This window comes from Mercenaria mercenaria, chromosome 18 (assembly GCF_021730395.1).
Source record: "Mercenaria mercenaria strain notata chromosome 18, MADL_Memer_1, whole genome shotgun sequence".
Classification (NCBI taxonomy): domain Eukaryota; kingdom Metazoa; phylum Mollusca; class Bivalvia; order Venerida; family Veneridae; genus Mercenaria; species Mercenaria mercenaria.
In genome coordinates this window covers 43,146,814-43,158,367 of record NC_069378.1, presented here as the reverse complement: position 1 = coordinate 43,158,367, position 11,554 = coordinate 43,146,814, and the positions used below count along the sequence as shown (strand labels likewise).

The 11,554-nt window shown below is 35.5% G+C and overlaps 1 protein-coding gene across 2 annotated transcripts; it reads right to left on the bottom strand.

The window, feature by feature from the left end:
- Positions 1 to 300: 300 nt before the first annotated feature.
- On the bottom strand, positions 301 to 9,762 carry LOC123538731 (uncharacterized). 2 transcript variants are annotated; one of them, XM_045323025.2, is made up of 2 exons: positions 9,601 to 9,762; positions 301 to 2,765 (listed from the first exon to the last, which is right to left on the bottom strand). In XM_045323025.2, the coding sequence occupies exon 2, from the start codon at positions 2,649 to 2,651 to the stop codon at positions 951 to 953; it is 1,701 nt and encodes a 566-aa protein (XP_045178960.2). In that variant the 5' UTR covers positions 2,652 to 2,765; positions 9,601 to 9,762; the 3' UTR covers positions 301 to 950. The 2 variants fall into 2 exon arrangements, with proteins under 2 accessions (XP_045178960.2, XP_045178961.2); XM_045323026.2 differs by lacking the exon at positions 9,601 to 9,762 and adding an exon at positions 5,593 to 5,723.
- Positions 9,763 to 11,554: the final 1,792 nt, after the last annotated feature.

The following is an 11,554-nucleotide window of genomic DNA, read 5'->3' as shown; positions in this document are numbered from 1 at the left end:
ACGAATGGCAAATCCGGTGTAAATAGGGTATGTATTATTTGCACATTTTCAGACTTCCTTCTGTTACTATCGTAAATGATGCTCAAACCTGCCTGACTTCTATTAACATGATAAAACAAAGGAAGAAAAATACTTAAACTTTTACAAAACATTTAAGGAAGTTCACTTTGATCCATGTTATGATTTCATAGACAATATTACACTTTTTTAAGTATTTGAATAAACACATTTGTCGGATGTATTGATCTACTTACAAAAATCAAAATAGCTCGAAGTGAGAATGGGCAAGGAGGATGTGAATACTTTAATAGTTGTTTATTTATGTTACATTTGTATGATGAATGTACAACAATAATCATATTAAAAAAAAACAGGATTGTATAAAAGTTGTATAGACTTAATAAAAATATTGTTAAAGAAATAATATATACCAAACTGTGTTTTGTTGTAGAAAAAAATACTGCCTGGAGTGCAGATGTGAAGGAATTATATCAAGTGGGCACAGCCAGAGTGATGTAACAAAATATACATCTGCACCCAATTGTATAAAGCTTGGTTAAATGAACCCTGGGTTAAACTCTGCACGACAAACAATAACTTTATTTTAGAACAAGTCAATGTTTGTTATATTATTTCAATTCTAACACATTTTCAAGGATTGTAATCTCATAAGATATTCGCCAAATAATTGCCTGCTTTGCGCAGTTTTCTTTTCCGACGCGCTACTATGACGTCGGACGCTATGACGTAATGACAATGACGTACAATCGGTGCATGTGTTGCATACTAATTATACCAGGCACAGCCGTCTTCGTTTAATAGGGATATAAATCGGGTTGTATTACAACTGTCAATAAAAAGTACTGTTTTAACTGATCATTGATATTCGATAAATTGTATGTATAATATGAGTCTTGTAGTTGATGGAATCCAATTCCGTTGACTACGTTTTAACTGAGTGAGAATACTCCGATCTTTGTATTAGAAGTCATCCCTAAAAACAAACACTTCGATGCCCTACAATTAAAAACTGCAACGCTGAGAGGCGACTGAATATCTTTTGATTCAATAGCTATGCCAATTTTTGACAGGTCTGATGATAACTGATGAATATTATTTGAATTTTCACCACAAACAAAAACTGATCCGTTTTCGTCTACTGCTATTCCACGCGGATATTTCAGATCTTTATCCTTGTAAACGTTTTCTACCTTGCCATTGAGGCTTGTCTTAATAACCATATCTCTGCCAGTATCAGACACATATAAGGACCTTTCATTAAAATTGAGAGCGATGTTTCTTGGGCTAATAAACAGTTTATTTCCTAAGATGTCTGTGTCCAAAACTCTAAGTATTTCTCCAGTTTCTTTTAATACTACAACCTTGCTCTCTGGTTCTAAATAAGACACGTATAAACAATCTTGATGTGTATTATATACAATGCCCCAGCAACCTTTTTCAACTTTTATATCTGATGTCTTTTTCAGTTCTAACTCTGAAATGCACAATATCTGAATTATGCCTATATCGGGTAATGTCACTGCAACTCGGTTTCTATTTAAAGAAGCTGACCGTGATGGATCTGACGTTGCAGTATATTTTGACAATATCTTTTGCTTGGTAGGATCAAGAAGAACAATCGTTTTGCTTGCCCTTACAACAGCTACAAGTAATCCGTTGTACTCACTTAGATCATTTATACTTCCTGCCAGAATCCAGATTAAGTATTCGGCGACATCCAGATTATACTTGTGAAAAGCGGTAAGTTTTTGTTTGGATTTTACAGGTACAAAAGATCCAAAGTTTCGTTCGTCAAATTTTGGACTTTCTGTTGTATCAAAAGCAAAATCTTTGTAAACAAGTTTATTTTCTAAGTTAACAAGTCCATCCCGAACAGAAAGAACGCTGGACTTACATTCATTCATCGCAATAAATTTCGAACAGCGATTGTTTGACTGCTGAAGTTTGTTTTGATAAGATGCAAGAGATTCGATTTGAACTTTCATAGCTGTAACATCTGACAAAACAGAATCTAAGTTGGCATTAGAAGCGTACTCTTTTTCATCGACTTTCCTTAAGAACTGCCTTTCAAGTTCAATTATCCGTCTTTCTATGTCCTTTCTGTGTAATTTAACTGATTCTCGGACTTGTTCATTGCTTTTGTGCCGTTTCTGTCTCATGGAAATGATTCTGTTTTCAATTTTATTTATATCACATGTGGTATTAGCGACTTCTTCTTGTATAAGAGTATACGATCCATCCACAGTATTCTGAACAACTGTGTGAATTGGCGACCATGTTTGTGATATACAATGATGTTCGTGCGAAGTACTGCCGTTGATTGAGACACATTTCAAACATGCAAATTTGTAACATTCCAGACAGTAGAATTTTATACATTTATCGGGATGACTTGAACATTTCTCAAAACAATAATCCTGTGGCATATGATCCTTATCTTGGGTGATGTGTTCAGATTTATACTTATTATGGTACTTCAAACATACGCTACACATGAACTCATTACAGTTAGCACAAAATCCATCTGCTGCAGCATATTTTCCTTCATTGTCGCAGTGTTCACAAAACATTTCACGAATTTCATCGGACTCTTTTGTCTCCAAATCATCTTTAATCTTTGACATCGCCATTATTACTATCAATTAATCACCGTGTATCAGTGTTGCAGTGTAGTTCGAGGCACCGTTCCTGTTGTTGAGTAAAATGACACACAGTCATGAAGGATTACAAGCCAGATTTTCAACCTAAATGATAAAAAAGAAAGTATATATCACATACAATAAATTAATTAGTTTCATACAAGAGCATACTTAGCAACAGTCACAAGATCAATGTACAACTCGAATGCTTAACTACACAGTCCAACATTACATGAATCTCCGCGATAATCCCCGCGCTAATCTATTTCAAAGTGACATAAATTCACTGATAAAGTATCCTTCTCGACATTCACTTCAGTGGTATCGACATTGTACATGATTATATGTACATGATGTACAGCTTGAATTCGCGGAAAACCATGACAAGTGTATATACTGCTAATGACAAAGAAAAGGTAATACCAACATGACCAAGAATAAAGATAATAATGACTGATCTTGGCGCCCACCATTGAGCCATTTTTGAATGTTCCAAATTTCAAGACTAGCTCAAGGTCAAAATAAAGGTCAAATTCCATTTCCGTACACAACACTGTGCATGTGGTCCAAATTTGAAAGTTGTAGCTTGAGAAATGTGAAAGTAGGTCACTAGATCAATTTCAAGGTCAGGGTTCATTTTGGTACACAGAACTATGCATGTGCTTCGAATTTGGAGATCGTAGCCTGAGAAATGTGAAAGTAGGTACTAGTGATGGGCCGATTAGCGGATATAATCGATTGACGGCTAGAAAAGTCCAACCGATTCCGATAATCGATTATGTTTTCTCAGAGTCGATAGCGGGTACGAATCTACACGGGTATGAACGAAGGTTTCCGAAGGGAAATACGGTGCGTGAGAATTTATGTTTACCTTAGAAATATCCGAAATATGGACTACCTGCATGCATAACGGATAAAACAGAAGTATGCCGACACTCAAACGTTAGTATTTCGTTTCAGTTATCCAATGAAAATGGATTTAACATCTTACAGTTAGGATCAGCTGTTAACATGGCGGCGTCCATAGCGTCAATAAAAGTGGGGCCAAAAAAATTAGCGAAACTTTGATAAATTTTCGTATTTTACAACGGTATGCCCGAGGGAATTTATCTGTTGAAACTGGACACTAATGCCGTCAAATTTCCGTGTCCATGACGTAATTTCAATGGAAAGAACTTTGGTGTTTTTATGCAGTTGCAGTTGTCATCGAGTCGTCATGATTTTTTTCTGCCAAAATTCCGTTTACCCAGTATCGCTGACCAGTGTACATAGATTAAACTCTGATTTTTATCTGATCATTTTTTACCAAGCTTCATGACATTGTTATATGCCATAGCAACAAGTAGTTGGAACATGGTGCTACTCAGTAGTGTCAGGCTATGGTAACCATTGTATGAAAATATTAATATACCGAAAAATAACTAAATTCATTTAATGATTTTCTACAATCACTATTTTTGTCAGCCAGAGAAAGACTGTACTTCCTTGCTGTATGCTAGATATGTTACAGGTACAGGTATACCAGTCAACTGTCACAAATGACAGCTATGAGTCTATGATACATGTATGTAAACCAGATTGCAATTTATTGTTGTTTCCCTGTCTGCAACTAATTAGTCATTACTAAACAAGTTTCTGTTTACATTCAACCGATTATTTTTCCGATACATCGCATCGGTTTGCTAACCGATTCCAACCGATAATCGGTTGGAGTTTTCCAACCGATGTCCCATCACTAGTAGGTACTAGGTATAAATCAATGTCAAATTTCAATTCAGAACACACAAATTGCAAGCGGTCCAAATTTGAATTCTGTAGCTTCAGAAATGTGAAAGTATGTAACTAGGTCAATATTAAGATCAAAGTGCATTTCGGTACACAAAACTATGCATGGGGTTCAAATTTGAAGGCTGTAGCTTGAGAAATGTGAAGTAGGTCAGTAGATCAAAATCAAAATAAAATTTCACTTCGGAAAACAAAACTATAAATATGGTCTAAATTTGAAGCCTGTACCTTCAAAAATGTAAAAGTAGGTCACTAGGTCAGTGTCAATGTCAAAGTTTGTTTCGGTACACAAACCTATGCATGTGGTCCAAATTTGAAGGCTGTAGCTACAGAAATGTGAAAATTTCACTAGGTCAAGATCAAGGCCAACTCATGCCAAGGTTCATCTTGCTACTCAAAACTATACATGTAGTCCAAATTTGAATGTTTAGGTTATGGACATGAAGATTCTAAAAGATTTTCCCTATATAAGTCTATCTGAACCATGTGACCCCCGGGGCGGGGCCATATTTGAACCTAGGGGGATAATTTGAACAAACTTGGTAGAGAACCACCAGATGATGCTACATTACAAATATCAAAGCCCTAGTCTTTGTGGTTTGGACAAGAAGATTTTCAAAGTTTTTCCCTATATAAGTCTATGTAAACCATGTGACCCTCAGGGCGGGGCCATATTTGACCCCAGGGAAATAATTTGAACATTGTTGGTAGAGGACCACTAGATGAGGCTACATACCAAATATCAAAGCCCCAGGCCCTGTGATTTTGGACAAGAAGTTTGTTTGTTTGTTTGTTTTGGGTTTAACGCCGTTTTTCAACAGTATTTCAGTCATGTAACGGCGGGCAGTTAACCTAACCAGTGTTCCTGGATTCTGTACCAGTACAAACCTGTTCTCCGCAAGTAACTACCAACTTCTCCACATGAATCAGAGGTGGAGGACTAATGATTGCAGACACAATGTCGTTTATCAAATAGTCACGGAGAACATACGCCCCGCCCGAGGATCGAACTCGCGACCCCGCGATTCGTAGACCGACGCTCTACCTACTGAGCTAAGCGGGCGGGTTTTGGACAAGAAGATTTTCAAAGTTTTTCCCTATATGAATATATGTAAATTATAAAAATAAACAAAGAGCCATAACTCACTCAAAAATTGTTGAACCAGTCGGATTTTCAGGGAGACACAACTAGGGTACTAATACAGCATTCTGACAAAGTTTGGTCAAAATCTTCCCAGGAGATGCAATAACGAGAACGGACGGACGGACGACGGACCTAGAATGATTTGAATAAAAAGGAATAAACTAAAAGATAAGAAAAAGTAAAGGAAAAAGAAATAGATAAAAAAAATATATAACTGCCATGCAAAAAAATAGACAATTCCGTAGTCGTCGAATGTTATTAGTAATAAATCAAAATATAAATTGCTTTGAATGACTATAGAAATTTACTACAATAATGGCAAAAGCTTATTTTAAGAAAACAAAAGCAAAAATAAGCTGTCAACGCATTCTGTTATTTGGCCGATGAGCAGTTGATGACCAATAAATATGACCGTACTATGTATGAACCTTAAGTGCTTGTTCCCAAATAAAAGAATAGTTACAGACGCACTAGATCAATAAAGCTGAACAATGATGAATGATTTTAAACTGCTATCAAAATTGCTTATTACTGCAACAACTTCACATCATATTATTTAGTCCAACTAATTTGACGCGATCCTAGATACAAAAGGGCCAAGATGGCCCTAGGTCGCTCACCTCAGAAACACACCATAACACACCATAACAGTGTAAACAGTTTGACTAGTGATTTCATGGAAAAAAATATTCTGACCAATTATCATTAAAATTGGAGCAAAAACCTTGAGTATAAACAAATATTTTCTTTGATTTGACCTAGTGACCTAGCTTTTGACCCCAGATGACCCATATTCAAACTTGACCTAGATTTCATCAAGGCTATCATTCTGACCAAATTTCATGAGATCAATTGAAAAATACAGCCTCTATCGCATACATAAGGTTTTTCTTTGATTTGAGCTAGTGACCTAGTTTTGACCCAAGACAACCCATATTCGAACTTGACCTAGATTTTATCATAAAGTAGCACCATATTCTAGGAAAGACGAAGTTAACCCTAACCCTTACCATGAAACCCATAGACAACCCATATTCGAACTTGACCTAGATTTTATCATAAAGTAGCACCATATTCTAGGAAAGACGAAGTTAACCCTAACCCTTATCACTCAACAAGCACTGGCTATCAGTCCTTTCAGGGCTTTGATTTAAAATGGGTCTGGCTCTTAAAAGATTGCATACACAAGGTTTTGCCTTGATTTTACCTAGTGACCTAGTTTTTGAACCCAGATGACCCATATTCGAACTTGACATAAATTTCATCAAGGCTATCATTCTGGCTATCAGTTGAAAAATACAGCATGTATCATATACACGATGTTTTTCTTTGATTTGACCTAGTGACCTACGTTTTGACCCCAGATGATCTATAATCAAACTCAACCTAGGTTTCATCTAGGCAATCATTCAGACCAAATTTCATGAAGATCAGTTGAAAAATACAGCCTCTATCACATACACAAGGTTTTCTTTTGATTTGACCTAGTGACCTACTTTTTGACCCAAGATGATCAATATTCAAACTTGACCTAGATTTCATCAATGCAATCATTCTGACCAAATTTAATGAAGATCAATTGAAAAATACAGCATCTATAGCATACACAAAGTTATTCTTTGATTCGACATAGTGACCTAATTTTTGATCTCAGATAACCCATATTCAAATTTGACCTATATTTCATCTATGCAATCATTCTGACCAAAATTCGTAAACATTAATTGAAAAATACAGCCTCTATCGCATACGCAAGTTTTTTCTTTGATTTAATCTAATGACCTAGTTTTTGACCCCAGATTCCCCATTTTCAAAATCGGCCTAGGTTTCATCAAGGTAATCATTCTGACTAAAATTCATGAAGACTTATTGAAAAATACAGCCTCTATCGCATACACAAGGTTTTTCCTTGATTTGACCTAGTGACCTAGTTTTTAACCCCAGATGTCCAATTTTTAAATTCGGGCTAGATTTCATCAAGATAATCATTCTGACTAAAATTCATGAAGACTAATTGAAAAATACAGCCTCTATCGCATACACAAGGTTTTTCCTTGATTTGACCTAGTGACCTAGTTTTTGATCTCAGATGCTCCATTTTCAAACTCGGCCTAGATATCATCAAGATAATTATTCTGACAAAATTTCATGAAGATCAGTTGAAAGAAAAGGCTTTATCGCATACAGAAGCTATGCTCAGGTGAGCTAAAAACTTAGTTATTTGCGGCGATTTGGGTTTCAACGCTGATTTTGTTGCAAATAGACCTTTCTAACGTAAACGTAAATCGGAAACGGATTACTGAATCCGTAAATGTTATTTGCAAATAATGGTCTAAGGGAGATACTTTTGCATTACTTTTGGATGAAATTGTCTCCCATAGACCACAAATTAGCCTAAAATTTTAAGGATTCAGTATTCCGTTTCGTAATTACGTTTACGTTAGAAAGGTCTATTATGAGATAAATTCAAATACAACTTACACGTGTCAAAAGGAGATTAAATTCCTCAATGATTTATGTAAAAAATATAAAACTAGAATGTGTCTGTAGGACACAGGGTGTGCCCCCCACTGGTACATTTGTCACAAATAAGGGGAAATAATTCAAATGTTTGCAGTCTTAATGGGCTATAGCCTCAACAAATATTTTATGAAAAGGATTCATTATTCTAGGCCATATACTTTTTGAGCTATGAGCATCACAAACAAAATATCCACTATTTTGGCTATTTCAAGGGCCATAACTTTGTAAAAAATGCCAAGATTCTAAGGAAGAATGCCGAGTGTGCAAGGACATATCATGATAAAGACCCAAGCAAGGTTTCATAAATTTACATCAAATACTTTTTGAGCTAGGCACATAATTAGGTGGAAATGTGCATTTTTTTACTATTTCAGGGGCCATAACTTAAAAAATAGGGGGTGGAGCCAGCCAAAAATAGAGGTGTGGAAGTTTATATCATGATAAAGACTTATGCAAGCTTTCAATCATTTATATTAAATTCTTTTTGAACTAGGTGCATCACAAGGTGAAAATGTGCATTATTGACTATTTCAGGGGCCATAACTCTGAAAATAGGGGGCAGACCAAAATGAAAAATAGGAGGTGCGCAAGTTCACATCATGATTAAGTCTCATGCAAGGTTTCATGAGTCCATATCAAACACTTTTTGAGCTAGGCGTGTCACAAGGTGAAAATGTGCATTTTTGACTATTTCAGGGGCCATAAATCTGAAAATAGGGGGCGGAGCCAGACGAAAAATAGGAGGTGCTTAAGTTCATATCATGATAAAGATTCACGCAGGGTTTCATTAACTAATATCAAATACTTTTTGAGCTAGGCGCGTCACAAGGTGAAAATATGCATTTTTGACTATTTCAGCGGCCATAACTCAGAAAATAGGGGGCGGAGCCAGACGAAAAATAGGAGGTGCGCAAGTTCATATCATGATAAAGACTCATGCAAGGTTTTATTAATTTATATTAAATACTTTTTGAGCTAGGCGCGTCACGAACTTCGGACGGATTGACGGACGCACGGACAAAGACCAAATCTATATGCCTCCCACCACTCATGGGGGGCACAATAACTTCCAAAATTACAAATTTTCTGGTGATTTAAACCTATACATGTATGTATTGTACACTAATATTAACGTTTACCGCGCTGTAGACACGTCTATATGCGCAAGAGATAAAACCAATAACTACATGTCTGTGTACTGTGATTTATCCTCCATTATTTTGGTCCTTCGAAGTTTTGACGGTTAGATTGCCCGTCACAAATATAAAACAATCTGACCGTCGAATTATTTTGACTACATGTTATTTGCGGAAGGTCACATGTGGCACAAATGGCACACCGTAGATAATGTGATGAGTAAGATCAGTTTACCTTGTCTCAAGGCTGCCGTGTACATGTATAGATTCTTTACCAACATAATTTATTACTTTATCAAAATGGTAACAGGTCTAATGCATTTTTGCTAAAGTTGAAATATAAAGCTTTTACCTGCATTTGTCCGGATGGAACTACTGTCATATGTCCAGAAATATTGTTTCTCGTGATTTTCGGTTTTTGGATCAGTGAGTCGGTTAATGTATGCATCCGTTGTTTAGACCAACATCCTGTATGTTTTCCAGTGCACATTCTCGTGTAGTGCGGATGCATTACTACATATTTTCACCGTGTAGGTTCATGTAAAGTGTTTGAAGACCACCCCTCAGGTGACCGTTACTATTTATGATAAATACACTGAATTGTTCAGAGGAAGTAGGGAATACATTATACAAAGGTAAACTTCTTTTAGAATAAGTATTTTGTCAAAAATTACATGCACTTCGATCGTCACAGTTCTATTTTGTAGAAAATATCAAACTTCTTTTTCAAAAGAATTTTTTGTTTAAATATGTTTTGTTTGTGTTTCTAACATATTTATCTAGGTACTCCCAGTATTGAAATATGGTTAACTTAAATATTTTCTGAAATATAGGAGTATTTTGTCATTTTGACAGCTCTACTTTCACTTTCGTTTTGCAATTTTTGCAACTTTTTGAAATGTAGATGTATTGTAGCAATTTTAACACTGAGAGTACCTGGAGAAATATGTTAGGCACACAATAAGTATAAACCTAATGTCAAAATAGTTTTGAAAAAGAAGTTTGATATGTTTTACAAAACAGAATGTGGACAAGCAAAGTACATGTGATGTAAGAGAAATATTATTCTACAGAACAAAACAACCTTTCTTGAATGACACTTCTACTCTTTTTGAACAGTTTGGTATACAATGTATGAAAACCAAAGGCCTATGAGGTCTCAAAACATGAAACAAAAATTCACCCGAGGGGCAGTCTCAAACACTTTACATGAACCTTAACGATAAGGTCGAAACCGAACGTAGAGGTTTAATGTGAGGACAAAAATAAATATGCGTTCCTTATAGAGCTGAACTTCTTTCCGTCAGTTTATAGATATAACTTTCACAAATTTTCTTAAGACATATAAATCAGAACTGAAGTGGTCGTAGTTTGTATTACAGTATTACACATACATAGGTTTTGATTACCTGAAATATTTATATTACTTATATTATTAGTGTGGTATTAATGAATATTGCGCGGTAGTTTTACTCTCTCAACTTATCTGGGTCCTGTCGTCCGTCCGTTTGTTTGTCTGTCTGTCTGTCGAGCATTGCGTGTGGCCTTCACAAAATTGTGTCCTCCCCGAATAATTGGCTAGATGGAAGCAACAACTCCCAGAGCATTAAATCTGAAGTGTATATTACCATGTAAAGTGGTCTCCCCTTGCTGTAATATGTGTTAGATGTGTTTCTAAAATATTTTATTTCATACCTTAATAAATTCTAATCTATGATTACTGTTCGGAACATACATGTTTTAATTATAGAGTTTTTTCCACAAAAACAATGAACAAAATTAGTGCCAGACTGGGTAACGGTATTCAAAGAGAGAGAAAAAAATGCTCTAAAATAACGGTCAATAGGTATATTTCTTGCAGTTTTATGATAGCTCTTGGATGCTTCTTTCATCCTTAGTAGGTGGCAGTAACACTTGAAATGTCAGGAAAGGCCTATTAGTTTATTGTTATACACAAAACATTGTTGGCCTATGGGATTTCAGTTAGTTCTTTTGACCTAAATGGTAGCATAAATTGTTTATTGCCGTACCATTTGGGTAGCTGTAAACAGAGGACGAATGTGTTTTGTTTTCAAGAAAGTGTACATTTTATTGTTAAACAGGGATTACTTCCGGTAATGAAATGCTGGAAATATATTTTTAATAATTTTGATTTAGGGAGGAAATTTGTCATTGTGTTTATATATTATCAAAAATGTATGGTACATGTCCATTCATACGATTTGTAGAAACTGAAAAGAAAGAAGAAATAGTATAAATTTGAAATGTGAGCTTTATGTTTTGGACTACATGACGTTTTATGTGTA

Coding starts and splice junctions, on each gene's coding strand:
- LOC123538731 (XM_045323025.2), bottom strand. CDS start 2,651: ATGGCGATGTCAAAGATTAAAGATGATTTGGAGACAAAAGAGTCCGAT.